Source organism: Pleurodeles waltl, chromosome 7 (assembly GCF_031143425.1).
Source record: "Pleurodeles waltl isolate 20211129_DDA chromosome 7, aPleWal1.hap1.20221129, whole genome shotgun sequence".
NCBI classification, from domain to species: domain Eukaryota; kingdom Metazoa; phylum Chordata; class Amphibia; order Caudata; family Salamandridae; genus Pleurodeles; species Pleurodeles waltl.
The window spans coordinates 602,045,881-602,067,508 of record NC_090446.1 but is presented as its reverse complement, the minus strand read 5'-3'; the positions used below and the strand labels follow the sequence as shown (position 1 = coordinate 602,067,508).

Sequence of the window (21,628 nt, the reverse complement as noted above, 5' to 3'; positions counted from 1 at the left end):
TCTTGTCCGGCAGAATCATCTCTGGGTAATAAAGCACACAAGGGTGATTTAATTTGTAACCAGGATTGAATTTAGTATGATGCATTAGAAGAAGGGATTACGTTTACGTGGTATTGTTACACTGTTGTTAGGAAATGTGATGGTTGTTACTGAAGTCAGTTTATTGCCTTGTGCATTGCAGGGGAATCTCCATCAAAAACCCTGGTGGAAACAGCAAAAGAAGCAACTGGGAAAGCCAGAGAGACAGCACTAGCAGCGAAAGAGAAAGCCAAGGACCTGGCTAGCAAGGCAGCCTCCAAAAAGAAGCAGCAGTTTGTGTGAGGAAGGGTTTTGGACCATAGCTGTGCTGGTAATATGAATTCTCAGAGCTGTCATCTCTCTCCCCCCATGGGATGGACAAGTGCAGAAGGCCTGGTAGCAGGGATTGATATAAAGCTCTCAGCGTGTGACAACTTCAATCAGAGCTTTTAACTACTGAATATTTCTTACAGTTTAATGAAAGTTTAAAATCAAAGACAGAAATTCTAAGAGAATCAACCTCAAGAACGGATAATTTTTACTTTTTAATTTGATTAAAGATCTCCTTGCTATAAAATGGTTGTCAGTTTGCTGTGCTTTATTTTTTTTTAGGTAAAGTATGATCACTTTTTAAGAACGGGAGGGACACTTCCCTTTAACAAACTGTGACATGACTGCAGTGGTGGTTCCAAAGTCTAGTCCCACCGGTTGTATAGTGCCGGGGATATCCGGTTATATATTGTCTTCATTGCCAGGAGCTAAGATTGGATGTAGTCCTGCCTTCAGTCCCTGCAGGCCAAAGGACATGTTCAGTGTAAGATACACGGCTCTGCTCAGGAGAACCTAATTCTTTTGTGGTTTAACTGCACAGTTTGAGCAAAGGGTTATGCCATGCAAGAAAACAGTATAGTTTAAATTATTCTTCCCAATCCCTGTAATTTCCTCTAGGCTCTTAACATTTAGGGAGGATGGCCTTCTTCAGCCAAAATAATACCAGTGTTAATACTGTAGAAGAATCGCATACAGGCAGTGGCGTAGCGTGGGCTGACAGCACCCGGGGCAAGGCAAGTAATTTGCGCCCCCTAACCAGTGGATTTTAGCACTTGCGAGCGCCCCCCCCAGATGTTGGCACCCTCCACGCTACCCCACTGCATACAGGGAAAGTGATGTTTCAAGGTAGTTTGAAAGGGTATTGGGAAATAATCCCGGATCTGGGAAAGGTGAAATGTAGCTATTATTGTTTTTTACATGGATAGGGAGCGTCACTGATAACAAAATTACAGGAAATACGGACCTACTTACTTTGAAAAGTAAACATTTTTTTCTGCTCTCTTCTTCCCATGCCGGAAAATAAATGGACAGGAGGATTGTGTGATGAAAAAACCCCTTAGATAACTGCGTGGAGAATGCTTAACAATTAAATTGTTAAGCAGATATGTTTGTTGCAAGGATAGAGATAGTAGAGCAAATTGCTGTAAGGCCGGATCTCACATTCCCCTACCTCATTAATAGTGTTATCCAAAGAATCAAGAGTCTGTATTCCAATTCCTTCTTCCTGCCTGGCATTCTGCCTAAGGCATAGATGTAAACTGGGATGTGAGATGCTCTAGTCCAACAATCTGGATATGTATAAACTAATATCCACTATGTCTAATATTGAAAGGGGGAGACACAGCGCAGGGCCTCAGTACACCACCCCCAAATTCAGAATCTAGTTATTACATTTAGTTCACACTCCTACTGAGAAACCGTCCTTGTGCCGGTGAGTTCCACAGGAGGGGAAGATAACTGCCAATGCCCCTCACCACTGCACACGCCAAAAGTAAGACCGCACAACAGCAGGAGGGTGAGTGGAAAAGGAGAAGCTGCCTCAGAGATGTCAAACCTCATTCCCAAGTTGTTTTGATTCTGTAGTCTTGTATTAGAGTCTGAATGAATTTGCTAGTGTGATTTTTGCAATCTATAATTAAATACAAAACACTTATCCTACAATACATTTCTAAATCTAAACTCTATTGTTAATACTGTGCTTTACTGTGTCAAATTTATATCGTGTATAACAATAAGGATTCTGTCCTCTCTAATTGTATAGCAATAACTTCTTATCTGAGGAACAGCCTCTCTCAACTTGAATGTATATTTCCAATCTATTATAACATCTGGTTGATTACATATTTTTTTCAACTCTGATACACCATAATAGCTCAGCAATGTCCAGGAATTACTCCCAGGAATTGCTCTTTTGTTAATCCTTCAGTCTATTCCTCTGAAAAAAGGTTATTTTAATGACGATAAAGTGTCCGACTGACTTGCGGTTTATTGATCTACTTTCTCTCCATAACTTTGTACTTGAACTCTGAAAATAGGATATATCCCGGGTGTGCATACAAAGAACAAGCACTGGCAAACCAATAGGTCTCGCTTATCCAAGAGCTATTGGCTTTGCCAATGTGTACTGGCCATGTTTACCAGCGTGGCTGCTGTTCAGCATGGTTAAAAGTTAGTCGCGTGGAGTACAGTGTTGTGTATTGAAGTGACAGAGAGTGGCGTGTATTGGAGTGGAATAGAGGAGAGTGCATTGGCATAGTGTTGTAGAGTACAGTGGCATAAAGTACAGTGGCATTGAATTCAGTGGCCTACTATGCAGCATCATAGAATGCAGAGGCACAGAGTAGAGTGGTGTGGCGTAGAGTTGCGTGATGCAGACGGCAGTGACATAGAGTTGAGTGCCATAGTGTGGTGTAGAGTATTGTGCCATAGAGTGAAGTGGCGTAGTGCAAAGGAGAGTGCAGTGTTGCAGCATAGGGGGCAGAGAATACAATGATGCAGAGTAAAATGCAGTGGGAGTAGAGTTCAATGGAAGAGTGAAGTGGTGCACAGAAGAGTGGCGTGGAGTGGGAGTAGTGTAGGGTTCAGTTGGGTAGATTGGAATAGAGTGTAATGCCATAGAGTAAAATGGTGTTGAATGCAGAGTAGGTTAGTGTTGTACAGTGGATCAACCTAGAGTGTAGGTAGGGGCAATGAGTGCAGTGGTGTAACATGATGAAGAGTGCATAGAGTAGAGTGGTACAGGGTAGAGTAGAACAGCATAAGCGGTGTAGAGTGGACTGGACTGGAGTGGTGCTGAGACATGGTGCGGTAGCCCACTGCCCTACAGACAACACATTTCCAATTGAAATTACCATTACAGTTTTGCCAATAAAACTATACAGTGCACAAACGAAAATGTGTGGAAATTGCACCACCCAGTTTAATGATTCGTTTTGATCATGTTAAAGTATGTTTCCAACACACTCCAGAAATAACAAAAATGTGCTTCATTTGTGTGTTCATAATTCTGTTATATTATGAAATACTTACACAGTTCATTTAAATGTTGTCGTGTGCAGAAAAAAAATGTTCAATCCCCCAGTATCCAGCTAGATTGTCACCTAAATCCTCTCACTTTGAAGTCAGAGAAAGGAAAGTAAACCAGTTTCAAGTTAATTGCATAGTTACTTAAAACCATTGCACTAAAATGCTTTATAAAATCAATCATGAAAAACTAGAACATGATATAAAAATAATATTGGCAGCTGCCGGTAGTTATACCAAAATTTGATTTGTTTTCAGTAAAACCGCTGCACAATGAAATGAGAGTACTCACCACGGTAAATAACAAGTAAAATGCAGGTTGAATAGGACTATGGCAAGAACTCCGCCAGCTTTGGTACAGATTGATCATAAAAGCAGGCTGGACCTGCTCTACGTTTTCAAGAAGTGAGAGTTGAAAAAGTGAGACAACTAAGCCAGGTGCATCCCCTCTTAAAGTGCTGGATAGATTGATATAGAGATGCTAAAAAGTATTGCAACCAATTTGCAGAGCAGACCTGTTCCAAAGTGGAAGATCAAGAGACAGAACAACTGGCCAGAATATGTACGTGCAATAAAGGGCAAGGCAGGTTCGTTCGAAGCTGCCAGAAAGAGTGCAAACAAGATTCAAGCATGTCATCAAATGCAAATTGACAAGAAATGGTTTTAGCCTATCACCATGAGCCCATATTATCTAAGTAAAAGAGCAGTGCATGAAAGTACCTAAAAAGTGTAGTTCGCAGGATGAAGCTCAACCAGTTCAAGGGGGCCGATCGCCTCCACCACCTTCCCAATAAAGAGGCATCACAAGTAGCTGATTGACAGTTAATCTTGTTAGAAACGAGCAGCCTGGGAGCAGTTGATTTCTATTCCTGCTGAAGCCATTACTGACGGCTGTTGAGAAGCCTTGCTAAAGGGGCCCTCTTTTTCCACTTTTGACAGAAATGTTACCAGTCTGCAGTCCAGCTCTGTGTCTCAAAGCTGGCAAACCTGGCCTACCTCTGTGTGCGTTCACCGCTTTGTTTAAAGAGGACCCTTAACCGATTATTGTCACCAGGCGTGGGCTCTGTGCCAGGGCGGCCTTACCTTCAAGAAGTGAGATAATTTTGTATTGTTTTCCAGACTATTTTCTTGAAGGCCAGGTGGCTGATTGGAGTGTCACAGATCTGGGTGAGCCCAGTGGTGGTCAACGATTCCTGGAGGTAGGCCCTCGTCGGCGATGAGTCTCTGTTCTGCAGATTCTGCCATAGAAGGTGGTTCAGTGTGTTAGGCTATGTCTTCCTGATTTTATTCCAGCAGTTTATATAGGTATCCCATCTGGCCGAGGTCTGCTTTAGCAGACCGAACTCCAGCTGCATCTGTGCCTGGGAGGTAACTCATGGAATATAAAAAATTGCTCTGAAAATCCGCATCATTGTGCTGTCCAGAAGGTTGGCATCCCATCCTCTCAATAATTCGCTCAGTACAATAGGGTTGGTGGCTGCTTAGCTTGTATTCCTGAAGAGGCACCAATTATGGACCAGCCATTTGATGGTTATGGCTAATGTTTAGCCCTTCCTCTTAATGGCTTCTTCCTGGGCAGCAAATGAGCTGTTTTTATCGATAATAGTCCCTAGATATTTGTATTCATCTGCTGTTTCAATCTTTAAACCTCCCCAATACCATGTCAGAGCCCTCTTTTTATTGTTAATCACCATTGTCTTAGTTTTCCCTAGGTTGATGGTTAGGGCATTTTCGGTAGAATATTCTTGTGTGGTGTTGAGCAGCCACTGCAATCCCACCTGGCTGTGGCTCACAATGACCGCATTGTCAGCATATAAAAACCTGGAAATTGACATGCCCCCTAATTTTGGAATGTGTGCATTGCATATGTTAAGCTGTTCCATCAGGTCGACCCGAAAAAGATCAAAAGAGTGGATGGCAAGAACACACCCCTTCTTCAGCCCATGAGTTGTTGGTATTTTCCTGGAGAGGTTAATTCCCGCGCCCAGCCCGACCTGCACAAATGTATTTGTGTGGAGCACGATAAGTATGTCCAATAGGGCTTGAGGTATATTCCAGTTTACCAGCTTGCTCCAGAACTTACCCTGATCCACGTGATCAAAAGCTGCCTTACAAGCAATAAAGCAGAGATGAAGTGGCATCTTGGAAGCCTTTGCCTCGTCTTTTGGAAGGGATAATACCAGGATATTGGTTGTTGTGCCTGACGTTTTTGAAAAATGTCTAATTGAGAAGAATGACTTAATTGTTGGAGGCCCAGGTTGTCAATTCTTCAATCAAAGTCCTGGCAAAATATTTTGCCTTGTTATCAATAAGTGCTACTAAACTGTATTTTTTTGTTTTTTGCCAGATTTATGCCAACTCTTGCCCCTCGATGAAGCTCGCAGTCCACCCAGACACCTAATTTGTGAAAAGACAGATTCAGTGTCTCTGCCCAAACAGTGGTGTCCTACTTGAACATGGCCGGGTGAATGCCTATAGGGCCCGGGGGGGCCTTCCCTTCACCTTTTGCTATCTGCCGCCTTATAATGTCTGTGTGATCGGGGTGTTGTCCTATGAAGGGCTGAGACAAGGCTGATGTAAGGCTTTCGGGTATGGGCTTATTGGCTTTGAGGAGATCTTGCGAGGTGCTTTGAGTTGGATGCTGATTAAAATGGTCTGCTAAAAAATGGGCCCAAGTTGCCTCCAAAATATGGGAGGTAATTCCTCCGTGGTCAGGGTGTAGTAGTTTACTGACTGTAGCCCAGAACCTGGCACTGTTGTGTTTTGTGGCGGAGAACACCTTGACCCAGATATTGTCTTCCTGGATCCTTTTGATGCCCCACTTCTGTTTCTTAAGCAGTTCTCTGTGTCTCAAAGTTGCGTGTACATTGGCATCACCTGGTCTGTTGCGCAAAATTCTTAAACTTTCGTTCACCACCCTTTTAAGTGGCTTGACTTTTGCTAATTACGTCTTAGATTTAGGACAAAATTGTCCTGTATGTTCTTAGGCGGGCCTTAATTTAACTGAGGTTGAAAAAGTGGCCCCTAGTGCTTTGGTAAAACACACCCACATTCTTAGAGCATTGGTGGATGATGTTCTTGAACATTGTATCAAATCAATTGCAGATGCAGCCAAGTTCCCTATAGTAGATGTTGAGAACTTAATTCGCTTGCAGTTCATGGTAGACACGGTGTCCAGTGCCGCAACTGTACGACTCAGTGCAGGCAAGTTTATTTGGAAAGATACTTCTTGCAGGAGATGATTGTTGTCTGCTTTGTAACCAAGTTGGTACGGTTGGATGTAGTGGAATAATGGGAGGGTTGCAAAGGTGTAATCCAGCTAGTTCTAGTGGAGTGAAATGCGGCTACTGGTGGGTTGTCCTCTGTGAACCTGCCATTAGGGCCCTAAAACTAATGTGTTAAGTTGTCTGCCAATTCTATTTAGGGAGCTATGTTTGTTCCTGCCTTGCCCTGGTACCTCCTAGTATGAAGATTGAGCGAACACGGTGTCATCTGAGGAACTAATAAGGTGAAGGTCCCCAGAAAGGATTCCCCCGATCCTTAAAAGCTCCTCCCCCAGAAACCTGGAGGCCTTTATCTTGCTTTTGGGGTGGATTTAAGCGTTAATGATTACCACCTTGGTTTCTGCCCGGTTGTTATTAATGGGGATCTTGATTGCGTAATGTGCAGAAGAGTTGGAGTTCAGATCTTTACCTGAAGCTTCGCTTGTGGAAACATATTGCCAGGCCCGCCCAGACGGTAACCATATTTAGCCCCTTTTACAACTGGAACAGAGAAGTTAATATACCTATGTATGTGGGCCAGTTCAGCAAGCCAGGTCTCTTGCAAGAGGATGATTTCAAAGTTTTGCACATACTGTTGGAAGTCAGGATTGGATAATTACGCAGCAAGGCCATTGATGTTCCAGGAACACAAGCAAAAAAAATGACATTTGGCCTTGGAGAGTGCCTCCTGATCTGGATTTTGTGACACACCGTGAGACAAACTGTTTCTTGTTCTTGAAAACCATCTCACATCCCCACCCAGTGATTTGATTTTGTGCGATTCATGGTCCAGTTGGCCATTGGAGACTGCTTTGTACTTTGGAGAGGACTCCCATGGCTTCTTAAGCCTGAAAAGATAGGTTGCCAAGCCCCTCCCTTAGTGGTCCAGGAGGGAGCAATGGTGAAAGGTAGCCTGACCCATAATGTGGGATGAGCTTTCTGCCCCACTGCTTAAAAGGGGGGCATTCAGATAGCACTCTTTGGGCAGTTGTAGTTGTACTCCGGGTGGCATTGGTTGCTTTACCTCCAGGGATGTCATCAGTCCGCATAAATGAAATCGCTGTAAGGTCCTTCAATTTCAGATCTGCAAAATTTGGAATTGATGATGATAATAGCCAAAGAACATTTCCCCTGTTCAGGACATCGATTACCTTTACATGTGTACTCTGGAATGAAGGTTAGTATATTAGTGCTGACTGTAGGAACGTGCCGCTTTTGACATTGTTACCCCTCACTTCTTGACTGGTTTCTGGTGCTATTTTGACTGAAAGTGCACTAGGTACCTGCTAAACAGGCCCCCAGTGCAAAATATCTTTCTCCCAAAACTGCACAGTTGATTTTCTTATTTTAAGTCCCAAATAAATGGTACCCTTGGTACCTGGGGCACTAAAGTAGGCACCTGAGGGCTACAGCACAGACTGTGCCACCCTCTAGGACCCTCTCACCAACTGCACACAGTGCTGACTGAATGTCTTGGTGTAGGAAGTTGGCTCTGTATGCACTATTTCAAAGTAAGGAATAGTATGCACAGAGTCCAAGGGTTCCCCTTAGAGGTAAGATAGTGGCAAAAAGAGATAATACTAATGCTCTATTTTGTGGTAGTGTGGTCGAGCAGTAGGCTTATCAAAGGAGTAGTGCTAAGCATTTGTTGTGCATACACACAGGCAATAAATGAGGAACACACACTCAGAGACAAATCCAGCCAATAGGTTTTGTTATAGAAAAATATATTTTCTTAGTTTATTTTAAGAACCACAGGTTCAAATTCTACATGTAATATCTCATTTGAAAGGTATTGCAGGTAAGTACTTTAGGAACTTTGAATAATTACAGTAGCATATATACTTTTCACATAAAACACAAATAGCTGTTTTAAAAGTGGACACTGCAATTTTCACAGTTCCTGGGGGAGGTAAAGTATTGTTATTTTTAGCAGGTAAGTAAATCACTTACAGGTCACAGTTTTGGGTCCAAGGTAGCCCACCGTTGGGGGTTCAGAGCAACCCCAAAGTTACCACACCAGCAGCTCAGGGCCGGTCAGGTGCAGAGGTCAAAGAGGTGCCCAAAACACATAGGCTTCAATGGAGAGAAGGGGGTGCCCCGGTTCCAGTCTGCCAGCAGGTAAGTACCCGCGTCTTCGGAGGGCAGACCAGGGGGGTTTTGTAGGGCACCGGGGGGGACACAAGTCAGCACAAAAAGTACACCCTCAGCAGCGCGGGGGTGGCCGGGTGCAGTGTGTAAACAAGCGTCGGGTTCTCTGTAGGTTTCAATGAGAGACCAAGGGATCTCTTCAGCGGTGCAGGTAGGCAAGGGGGGGGCTCCTCGGGGTAGCCACCACCTGGGCAAGGGAGAGGGCCTCCTGGGGGTCACTCCTGCACAGAAGTTCCGTTCCTTCAGGTGCTGGGGGCTGCGGGTGCAGGGTCTTTTCCAGCCGTCGGGACTTTAGAGTCAGGCAGTCGCGGTCAGGGGGGAGCCTGGGGATTCCCTCTGCAGGCGTCGCTGTGGGGTCTCAGGGGGGACAACTTTGGTTACTCACAGTCTCGGAGTCGCCGGAGGGTCCTCCCTGTAGCGTTGTTTCTCCACCAGTCGAGTCGGGGTCGCCGGGTCCAGTGTTGCAAGTCTCACGCTTCTTGCGGGGATTGCAGGGGTCTTTAAATCTGCTCCTCTGTAACAAAGTTGCAGTCTTTTTGGAGCAGGTCCGCTGTCCTCGGGAGTTTCTTGTCTTTCTTGAAGCAGGGCAGTCCTCTGAGGATTCAGAGGTCGCTGGTCCTGGGGAAAGCGTCGCTGGAGCAGGTTTCTTTAGAAGGCAGGAGACAGGCTGGTAGGTCTGGGTCCAAAGCAGTTGGTGTCTTCTTTTCTTCTTCTGCAGGGGCCTTTCAGCTCAGCAGTCCTCTTCTTCTTGTAGTTTCAGGAATCTAAATTCTTAGGTTCAGGGGAGCCCTTAAATACTAAATTTAAGGGCGTGTTTAGGTCTGGGGGGTTAGTAGCCAATGGCTACTAGCCCTGAGGGTGGGTTCACCCTCTTTGTGCCTCCTCCCAAGGGGAGGGGGTCACATTCCTATCCCTATTGGGGGAATCCTCCTGCTACAAGATGGAGGATTTCTAAAAGTCAGTCACCTCAGCTCAGGACACCTTAGGGTCTGTCCTGACTGGCCAGTGACCCCTCCTTGTTTTTCTCATTATCTCTCCTGGACTTGCCGCCAAAAGTGGGGGCTGTGTCCAGGGGGCGGGCATCTCCACTAGCTGGAGTGCCCTGGGGCATTGTAACATGAAGCTTGAGCCTTTGAAGCTCACTGCTAGGTGTTACAGTTCCTGCAGGGGGGAGGTGTGAAGCACCTCCACCCAGAGCAGGCTTTGTTTCTGTCCTCAGAGGGCACAAAGGCTCTCACCGCATGAGGTCAGAAACTCGTCTCTCAGCGGCAGGCTGGCACAGACCAGTCAGTCCTGCACTGAACAATTGGGTAAAATACAGGGGGCATCTCTAAGATGCTCTCTGTGTGCATTTTTTAATAAATCCAACACTGGCATCAGTGTGGGTTTATTATTCTGAGAAGTTTGATACTAAACTTCCCAGTATTCAGTGTAGCCATTATGGAGCTGTGGAGTTCGTTTTTGACAGACTCCCAGACCATATACTCTTATGGCTACCCTGCACTTACAATGTCTAAGGTTTTGCTTAGACACTGTAGGGGCATAGTGCTCATGCACTGGTGCCCTCACCTATGGTATAGTGCACCCTGCCTTAGGTCTGTAAGGCCTACTAGAGGGGTGACTTATCTATACTGCATAGGCAGTGTGAGGTTGGCATGGCACCCTGAGGGGAGTGCCATGTCGACTTACTCGTTTTGTTCTCATCAGCACACACAAGCTGGCAAGCAGTGTGTCTGTGCTGAGTGAGGGGTCCCCAGGGTGGCATAAGATATGCTGCAGCCCTTTGAGACCTTCCCTGGCATCAGGGCCCTTGGTACCAGGGGTACCAGTTACAAGGGACTTACCTGGATGCCAGGTTGTGCCAATTGTGGAATCAAAAGTACATTTTAGGTGAAAGAACACTGGTGCTGGGGCCTGGTTAGCAGGGTCCCAGCACACTTCTCAGTCAAGTCAGCATCAGTATCAGGCAAAAAGTGAGGGGTAACTGCAACAGGGAGCCATTTCTTTACACTTGGTGCAGAGATAAAATGAAAACATGACATGGCCCACAGCATGTGTGCCATGTCCCCTAACACTGCCTGCAAATATGTAAGTCAGCCCTCTTGTAGGCCTTTCAGCCCTAAGGAACGGTGCATTATTTGACATGTTTGGGCATGCATAGCAAGTGACTAGTAAAGCCACTGTAAGTACATGTGCTGGACACTGGTCATTACGAGTTCCCCAGCTACATGATGGCTTCACTGAAGATAAGGAAGTTTGGTATAAAATCTAGTGATTGATTTATTAATACATGCACACAGAGGGCACCTTAGAGGTGCCCTCTGAAAACCTACCAACCTCTAGCAGGGTCATTGACTAGTGCAAACCAGTGCAACCACCTTAGGTAGTGTTCTGGCCCCCTAAGGTGAGAGACAACGCTCTTGAGGGCTCAACTACGGCCTGCTCTCGGTGGAGGTGATAAAACCTCATCCAGGCAGGATGGACATTCCAGGGCGAGGAGATTTAAAGGCCTTGCCACCTTTGAAATGCGACCCAAGCCTCTCCAAATGGTAGAGAAGGCAGACCTCTAGTTCCTGACCCCACCTTTGATGGCAGGACTGGCGGTAAAATTAGTTAATTAGAAGGCTTGCCTGCTTCGTGCCAGTCCCACCCCTAAGGTGGACGAGCTGAAGTGGACACTACTTTTTAAATTCCTCCAAATTGTTTGGAAGGAATTAGGCAAATAGGGTTAGGGCAGTGCTTACTTCCCAAAGGAAGTGGTCATAAGAAGGTTGTAATCACCCTAAAGGTGAGTAGCCCATTGGCTAACAACTGGCACCCCTGTAACTCCCCTAAATTCAGTATTTAGGTGGCACCCCTGAACCTTGAAACTTAGATTCCTGACAACCTCAAAAGAGCCGGACACGACAGCATCGCACCAGCAGAGAAGACAGTAGACACCAACTGACTTGGCCCGACCTGCAGCCCTGTGACCTCGAAAGCCCTGTGGGGACTGCCTGCCTTCGCCAAAGACCAAGATCTCCCATGGACAGTAGACCTGTCTAGAAGAAACCAAATTTAAAGAAAAAGAACTCTGCTCTGAGGAACCGCAAAACCACACCTGGACCCCCCTCTGCACCCGACGCCCACAGCCCAAGTCAGAGTGGCCTACCAGTCCTGTGAAGGTTCCCCAGTGGTTCTGAGCTTGAGTCCACTGTGGGTTGACCCCTGCCAGACTCTGCCTCGAAGCCTGCAGCCTCAACCCGAAGACTCTCAATTGACAGTGACCGCCCAGTAAGCTGTTTTCTGGCGTCAAAGGACACCCTTGCATCTGGTGCCTCTGGACCTTGGGGAGCTGGACTGACAGTATCTCTGAGTCCTTCAACTTCCGAACTTACCTGAGCAACAGTGAGTTTTTCTTCATTCAGCCTCCTGGCCTGAGCCTGCAGCCTTTTTTTCCAAAACCGACCTCCTCCATTGATTTGCACTGGGCGCCCAACGCTGTGCTGGCATTCTGCACCCAGCCGCTCCTATGCCGCTGAGGGTGTAAGTTTGGTGCTGCCTTGTGGCCCTCCCCCGATGCTTGCCTCAACCCCAGGAGATCAACACCTGACACCACTTTACTCACCTGTGAGCAGCACATCTTTGGTCACCCATGTCTCCATTGGTCAACAATGGACACCTGATGCTGTGTTGGCACTCTGCACCCGGCCGTCCCTGTGTCGCTGAGAATGTAAGTTTGGTGCTGCCTTATGGCCCCTGTTGTATTTACCTCACCCCCAAATATCGACCCCTGACACTGCTTTACTCACTTGTGAACAGCGCATCTTCGTTTACCCCCTGTTAAATTGGTTAACATTGGGCACTCAATCCTGAATTTGACCTGTGCCCCCAACCACCGCCCTGTGCCGCTGCAGGTGCACTCTTGGCGCTGATTTGACTCTTGCCTGGTGTTGAACTAAAACTCCGGAGACTGGATTTGTAAGTCGAATACTAACCTCCAAAACTACATTTTTTTCCCTCCCATAGGATTACATTGAAGACTCTGAAAATTGCACTGTCAATTTTTGAAACTAAAAAGTATTCTTAATTTAAAAACTGCTTACCTTATATTGAAGTTCTTTGGTTCAAAGCATACAAATGCTTTACACGACTCCTAAATAAGCGTAACTGCTCACTCACACCACCACTAATAAAGCATTAGAACTAGCTATTTCTCCCTCTGCAAACCTTTGGGGTTCCACTGGACTCTCTGCAGGGTGTACTTAATTTTAGTGATTTGTATAAAGAGCCAGCTTCCTACACTGACCAACAGGCCTACCTGGCTGCAAAAGGCTGGAACACCTTACCTCTCCACCTCAGACAGTTGCCATTGCTACCTCAGTTCAGGAAGGACCGCAAGACCTGGCTCTTCAACTGAACCCTGAGGACATCTCAGAGTGCCTTGAGACCACATGGGTGAGTAGCGCACTCTACAAATGGATGATTGATTGATTGATTAAATAGATCTGCCTGAGCACTGGTAGGATTTTTTAGGCCTCAAGGGCCTGGACGGTGTGACTGTCTGACCTCTGACCAGGTCTGTTTGCCCCTAAACAAGAGATCTTAAAACTTCTTAATGTCGTACTCCCTCCCTGTCAAAAAATCATTGGGACCCCCCTCCAAAATGTTCACTATTATTGTATTAAATTGGCAATACTGAAATATGTTTATACTTATTTAAACATTGCAGTTACGTTATGTTACTGTTTTAAAGATGCAATCAAATACTTGATGCCAAACATACTATTCTGATCAGACAGGCCTTACTAATGTGTACAAGTATCTACAGCGTGATTATTAGAAGTGGGTGTGTGGGTTTTAAAGAGTATTTGGAGTCCCTTCCCTTTTGACACATACTCCAAGCTTGGATATAAATGACAAACATGTTAGTGATGGCTCATTACGGAGCGTATTAATGCTGATAATTTTTTCAGCTTAAAACAAAGCCCTGCATAATGCTTCCTTTAGCCAGAGCCTGGTGACTCCTGGGATCACTTGAGCCCCCACTAGAGGCCCACCCCCCAAGTTTGAAGACCCCTGCCCTAAACCAAAGTAACCAGCAGTTGAGGTAGTTTGACCAGTAAGAGATGTTGCAAGGTTAGGCTCAAAACCTGAGACATTTTGCTGAGCATCTCTCAAAAGACTATTGTTATGAGTTGCTGCCTCGTTTGTGTTGCCGAGGATGCTCCTGTAATGTTGCAATGCAGGCTTTGTGGTGCAAGTGTCTGCATCTTGCGACTCCATGGTTGAGCTGGTGCTAATCTTAGGGCTCCACTAGTGTTTACGATTGAGATTGGGCTGCTGTTTGCTATGCTCAGTGCTCCAGTGATGTTAGGAGTTAAATTTGTGCTGTCCTCTTATACAATTGCTGACGAGGTCGGGATTTTGGGCACCCTGTAGCTTTCAGTTAAGCAATTCGATCTGGACTAGCGTGACCCATCAAGGCTTCGAATGTGGTTTGAAATCAATAATTAGGTCATTGAGCATTGTGGGAAGGGACAATAGTTTGTCTGTTACCGGGGTGCAAGAACAGTTTGATTGCACCAATGCAGTGTGCTTGTTTGATAACTGAGTTCAGCTCCACTAACTTATCGTCAATGCCTTCAAACAAAAACAGGCCACAGTATTGAGGAGTGAAAGTGGAATGTCCATTTTGTTTGATTGATTTTGCAGTGCCTCCTTAGCCGGCTGTAACGTGTTCAGAAGTGATTCCCAGATGCTGTCACAAGACAGTGGTTTTACTCTACTTAGCTCCACTTCCTGACTTTGGGGGCTGGATACCCAGGGTGGTTGCCAGGGATCCTGTGGGTAAGATGCTAGCATTTCCTCTCATTCCGGCATTCCAAGATGTGAGAGAACCCCTAGGACCCCTTCCTTCTCATGGGCTTCGGCACTCAGGTTCTTTTTGCCTCTGCAAACACGGGAGATGTTCTGGTTGCTGGCAGAATTAGCTGGTCCAACGGGCCCCTGTGAGTCCTCGTGGGCCAAGATTGGATTTTCATTAGCACATCTCTTTAAAGTGCACATAACAGAACATTTTCTCAAGAAATGTATGGCATCCATCCGAATTTAGCAAATTTTTGTGACAGGAGAGATAGTCCTTAAATATATAATTTTGTATTTTATTACTATTTTTGCTTTTATAGGCTGAGAGTGATTAGTACCAAAGCATAGACTTGCATGACACAACCCATATGAAGACTCCTTCAACAGAAATTAGGAGGGTAAAATTGCCATTAGGAATTTTTTACACATAAGTGGATGTCTCTGACAGATGGAGAGCTTCCTATAGTAAAGTATAAAAAAATATATATATAGGAACACACTTTAACGTAAACTATAAATGTAAAATAATTCAATGTATTAATGAACTGTATTTACTAAATCACAATGTAACAGCACATTAACTCATATGAAATAAACATTAACTAATAACATTTTTCATTTCTAAACATTTCTTAAAGAAACTGCTTTTATTTCAATGTAGAAAGATTTTCCCCAATGTGTAAAATAAGGCCATCATTGAGTAAATGAGGTACTGATAAATATCTGCAACCAGATAATTTGAAAGCTCAAGGCAATATTATTTAACCGTGATATGTAAAAAATATTAAACAACACAGAAAGCACAACTGGATTTTTAGATTGCAGTCCAGGTGTATGAGTTCTCTGTGATCAGCACGATTCCTTGGGTTTGGGAACCGTTGCATTTTCCCAGCTCACATCTTCTTGAATGAAGCTCATCCCAGCAGGCATTTTTCCCAGTAAAGACAGAGATTCAAATAACCCAGTGGATGAGGTCAGCAAATTAGCTTACGTGATTTAGGACCACGTCCTGGTCTCAGATTTAACATAGGAGGAGGAATATGCTTCTAAGTGTTCCCCTTGGAGGCAGTAGAGTTTTTCCTTGGAGGAGAAAAGTTGTGTTTTGCTTCTGTGATCCAAGCAAGTTCTGAAGGGCCAGAGAAACAGGAAAGAGTTTTGAAAAGACAGCTTACATTCAATAGATGGAGGGCACTAAACCAATCTGTAGGTTCTTCCCACAAACCAAAACTCCCAACTTTTCCAAAATGTGATGTGATGTAGTTCCTGTGCTAGAAGGCTCCCAAATGCACCCATAGTGCTTCTACCCCGAACTACAAGAAAACACAGGAGAGCACTAGAGCGTTTCTTCCTCTGCCAACCACTCTTGCAAATCCACTTCAAAGGGATTTCAGCACCATATGAAGTACGTTTCTGAGATAGACTTTCTGGAGCCAGAGGTCACTAGGAACTAAGCAAGTATACTGTGCTTTTCAGTGACAAATATAGAGGCATAGCTCTCAGGTCTTCCTTTCCACATCCTGACTTCTGTGAGTGTGTGTGTTCTATTTGAAGGAGACCAGGTAATTTCTCTCAAGAAAACCTAATATAGATGGAAGCTGAAAGTGAGTCTCCACTGCTGAGGTGTGAAATAGATATTCAGATGCCTCAGCTAGTGTGCCCCTATTATTATGCCACAGTAGTTGGATTAGGCAAACCATATCCCTTGTCTCAAAATTCACAAAGCTAAAATAGATAGTGTAAATCATATTACAGATCTTGTGTTGATGAGACACACTAGAATAGAAAAACTCCTTCCAGACACTGGCTTCCTATGATCTGTAGTTCTTTGCCACTGAGAGTTTAGTACTCGTAAATACATTAGACACAGCAGTGTGCACTTAAATTTTGTTGCACTAACTTCTTGCTGACTAACACGGACAATAAAACTATGTTGTAGCATAGAGGAACAGAATTAAAGGTCTTCTGTGGGCTAAAATAAGAATACATTATTTATCTTTAGTGCAAACAATATGTTGCCTCTCACTAGAATCAAATGCATGAACACTTGTCAGGTGCTGAACAAACCTGGTCAGGGTGCATTACAGGTGACTTTAATTGTTGCATTTGTTTCACAAATATTATTACGTGCGGCTTGAAGTCTACGTTCAATGGTGTGAAAAGTCCCCAATTTAATTTTTTAAGATTAATCAGCTTTGTTATGGAATATAAAAAAAATGCAACGAAATTCCATCAACACGGGAAACAGCAACAGTACAAAGCTAATAAGCAATATAAAGAGAAGAGCTGTTTACAATTTTATAATTGAAGGGAGAAGGAAGGATATAAACGGGGAAGGGTAATGCAATTCAACACCTGAAGATCAGGTAGGTAGATATAATAATATATAAGCATAACGAGAAAAACTAGAACCATGTTACTGAGAAAAGAACAGAGATAAATAAACAAATTACAGTGGTTTAAAATTCTCAGGCCTAAGGGATTGATCACATTGTTTAACGTTATTATTGAGAAAGTTCATTAATGTGGACCAATACAAATCCCTATTCACCAGAGGTCTACAAATAGAAGCAAAAATAGTATCTAAACGATGATAAAGGCAAACATTATTCCATCAAGCTGCAAATGATATGCTAGAGGAGGATTTCCAGTCAATTGTAACTTGTTGAAAAGCTAAGGCCAACATAAGATTAAATATTACTTTGTCATGGGCATGTAATTAAATTTGATCTGAAATACTACCCAAAAATATTGAGATAATTGACATGGGGCATTTTATTCTAAAAATAACTGAGAGTTGGGCCAAGACTTTTTGCCCAAAAATGGCAGTAGGGAGGCATGAGAAAAGGATATGGAGCAAATCCCCTTTCGAGTAATGACATGACCAACAGGCAGGACTAAACCTGATACCAAATTTGGCTAGGGATGTTGGTGTATGAAATAGCCTATGATAAAGAAAAAACATAGATTGAGTGGTAGAGGCCGATCTTGAAATTTTAAAGATTCTGGACCATATTTTGTTCCAGAAAAGAATGGTCCAATCACAACCCAAGTTAGCTTCCCAAGAAAGTTCTACTTTGGCTTTAGGATGAAAAGGATCAGTTGATCCAAAATATTTATATATAAAAGATGCTTTAGGGTTAAGAGATAACAAATGTAAAAGTGAACCTGGGGGAGAAGGGGAAAGAGGTATAGACTCTAATGGGAACGAACAGAAAATGTCTAAAACTGTCTCCGTAAGGATTGAAAATTTGTGCAAAAATGATCGAGGACAGTCAAAAATCACTTGGAATTGAGGAAAGGAACGAGGATTGAGGCCATCAAAAAGATCTTGAACCCAGATAATTCCCCTGGTTCTCCAAGATTTCCAATATAAGGGTCTATTACTCATAGTTTAAAATACCAAATTGGAGATTGCAAAAAAGTGACTCTAGATGAGATTTTTCTCAATAAACAGCAGGTATGTTTAAAAAGCGGTGAGGAAATGATGTTATGTTTTTTAAGAAAACGTTAAAATTTCCTTACTAGAGAAAGCTGCAAGTAATGTTAGTCCAATATCAAGCCACAATGGAGTAAAAAGAGAGGGAGCTGAAGAAACCCATTTGGTACCTTGTTTCAAACAAAAAGCTTTATTATAAGTCTGAAATTCTGGAAACTTCACCCCTCCATTATCCTTAGCTTTTTTAAGAAGTAAAATAGAAATGTGAAGGTTTTTTTTTATTCCAGAGGAATTTGGAGAGAAGTGAGATTTTTTTTTTAAATGTAAATATCTGGTATATGAACTGGAGTCATAGATAACATTTATAAAACAATGGGAACAATCATCATTTTAATGGTATCCCTACAACCCCACTGTGATAAATAAAGAGGATTCCAGGAGCACAATACTTTGTCAATTCTATTGGTACAATCCTTCATATTTATTTTAACAGATTCTACAACAGAGTTAGTAAACCAAATGCCCAAATATCTAATTTTAGAATTATTCCAATGAAACCCAGTGGAGTCAAAGGAATGCTTAGTACAAAATGTTGGCATAATTTTGGTCTTCTCTGAATTAATTTTATAACCAGAGACAGATGAAAAACTTGAAAGTTCTTTAAGTAAAGCAGGTATAGAAATATCAGGATTAGAAAGGAAAAGAAGACTATCATCTGTATAAGCAGATAGTTTTAAATGTTTATCACCATACTGAAAACCTGATTATAGAAGCGTTTTCACAGATACAAGAGAGGAAAGGTTCAAGGGCTAAAACAAATAAAAGAGGTGATAAAGGACAACCTTGACGAACCCCTCGTTGCAAGGAAAACTAGTGAGATACACGGCGGTTGATTAATACTGCAGCCTGAAGATCTGTGTAAAGCAAGGAAATAAGAGATATCATTTTGGGTCCAAAGCCATACCATTTCAAATCTTTGAATAAAAAAGTCCAGCTTACTCTGTCGAAGGCTTTTTCAGCATCTACAGAAATAGCTGCAAGAGAATATGAAAAAGAAGGTGCTTTATTTAATACATTAAAAAATAAATGAGAATTATCTGAAGTTAATCTACCTTTAACAAAACCACATTGTTCCTTACCAATTAATTTGGGCAAAAGAATTCAATACGAAAGGCTAGTAATTTGGCAACAATGTTATAATCTACATTAACAACAGATATAAGGCAATAGTTCTTACATTGTGTAGGATCTCGTCCATCTTTATGTATTAGGCAGATAGTAGCTTCTCGAAAAGTACCACCAGCCTTGCCAGTAAGGAAAAAAAATTCAAAGAGTTGTAAAAGTTTAGGCATCAAAAGACTGGAAAAATGTAGATACAATTCTACAGTAAACCCATCTGGGCCAAGTGGCTTCCCTTTTTTCATCAAGTTAAGGGCTTTGAGTAATTGTGTAATTGATAAATCAGCTTCAAGAAGATCAAAATTCAATAGAGGCTGGGAAGGAGGAGAAACAGAGTTAAGATAGGAATCAATAGAAGTACAATGAATGGGATGTTCCGAAGTATATACATTTTGTAGAATTTCGTGAATTTAGTTAAAATGTCACCCTCTTTAAATAAAAGTCTCCCATCTGATAATTGAATAGATTCAATAAAGGAGCACTCCTTATGTATTTTGATCTATTACGACCACCATAATAACAGGCACTACTACATAAAAATACAGAGGAAACTTGATCAGTTTTTTTTAAAACTGAATTTGGCCTGAACTAGTTCATGTAACAAAGAATGTGAAGCTGAGGAATAAAATGTATGTGCTAAACATTTAATATTAGATAATAAGAGTTTCTGCTGGTGAGCAAAAAACTTATTTTTCTTTGAGACAAAATCTATGATAAAACCACACGTTGAGGCTTTAAAGGAGTCACAAATCAATGGTGGAGACATGTAAGGAGTGGTATTAAATAAAAATAACTCATTAGTGAAAGAGACAAAAGAAGAGGAAAAGTTTGGATCCAACAAAAGAGCATTATTGAATCTCCATCTAGGAGACTTGGGATGTGATTGAACCAGATCTAAGTGGGCAACAACAGGGGCATGGTCAGATATGACTATAGGTTCAATAGAGGAAGAGATAAGGTTCTGTGTTAGTGAGTTGTTAAGAAAAATATAATCTAGGCAAGAAAGAGAACCATGTGGGGGGGAGGAGGATAAAATGAATACTCTTGAACAGTGGGATTACATAATCTCTACGCATCAGCTAAATTCTGAGAAATGGTGGAGTGGAATTGCTTATGAGACTTATTTGGAAGAAAACTAATTTGAGACCTTCGGTCCATAAAAGGGTCCATAATCTGATTACAATCATCACCTAAAATAAAAAACTCATCTTTTTTGTGACATAGAACCACTACGCCATTTTCCTTAGTAGAGGTGGGAGAAATAAAAACTGATACCACCCAATTTTGCTTGAGTTTTAATGCCTCCTTTTCTGTAAAATGAGTCTCTTGCAAAAGTACTAAATCTGGATTATAAAAGGCAAGGTAAGATAAGATTCTCTGTCTTTTCACAAGATTAACAAATCTTTTCACCTTCCAGGATATTACTCTGAATGTAACCGACAAGGAATAAAGATAAAACTACTGGACCTTAAAAAATGCAAAAACTGTGAATGAAGACAAAGAAACTTTCAGGAGTAGGAAAAAGAGGAAAAGAAAAAGAAAAAGAGAAGAATAAAGGAAATAAGAAAAAGAAAAAGGAGAAGAAGGGAGGAAAAGGGAATCAAATGCAATGAGAGATGACAGTGCATGTCAAACGACGACTGAACAACGTACCTTATATGAAACAAGAAGGAAATGGGGAGTGGTAACACACAGGAGAGCATGACCAACACGAAGGACGGACCACACTGGAACTTCACATGGGAGCATACAGGACACAAAGACATGAGAGACCATGATGTTCTGTAAAGAGAATAAAGAAAGATGGTTGAATCAACAATAAACATATATGGGTATTAATCTAAAACATATGGATCAAGAATAAAGACAGTTAGAATCAACAATCAATTCATCTTGAATTTGAGGGGCCTGCAATGTCCATAAAGTCTGTTGAATGAGAATGGATACATTTTCTGAGGTCCGCAGGATCTTCAAAAGAGGATGTGTTATTCTGGAAAGTAACTTTGAAAGTGCAAGGATGAAACAAACCATATCTTGCACCTAAAGACCGCAATGCAGGACGAAGATCAAGAAAATCCTTTCTACGTTTAGCAGTGGCAGAAGACACATCTTGGGTCAAAAATAATTTTGCTCCAGACCATATAAGTTGCTTTTTCATTATGGCAGCAATGTTATCATTTTAGAGTACCATTTATTGTCCAAATTTTGTATTCAAGCATTAATTTCCTCAATAAATGGCCGTAAGTCCCTGATTTCCTCCAGTATATTGTCAAGAGAAACCAGAGATGTAGACTTCGGAGGAGAAGGAGGATCATGTCTATGCCTTTTATTTGCCAAAGACGATAATGATGACTTTGACAGTAGAAGCGTAGAAGGCGTT

General features: G+C 42.6%; 1 protein-coding gene across 1 annotated transcript in view; it reads left to right on the top strand.

Moving 5' to 3' along the window:
• PRELID1 (PRELI domain containing 1) overlaps positions 1-595 on the top strand; it is a 232,218-nt gene extending 231,623 nt beyond the window's left edge. Inside the window, exon 7 of the mRNA XM_069244511.1 lies at positions 182-595. Coding sequence (XP_069100612.1) covers positions 182-321 — 140 coding nt within the window. The 3' untranslated portion in view covers positions 322-595. The remainder of the gene's footprint in view (positions 1-181) is intronic.
• Positions 596-21,628: the final 21,033 nt, after the last annotated feature.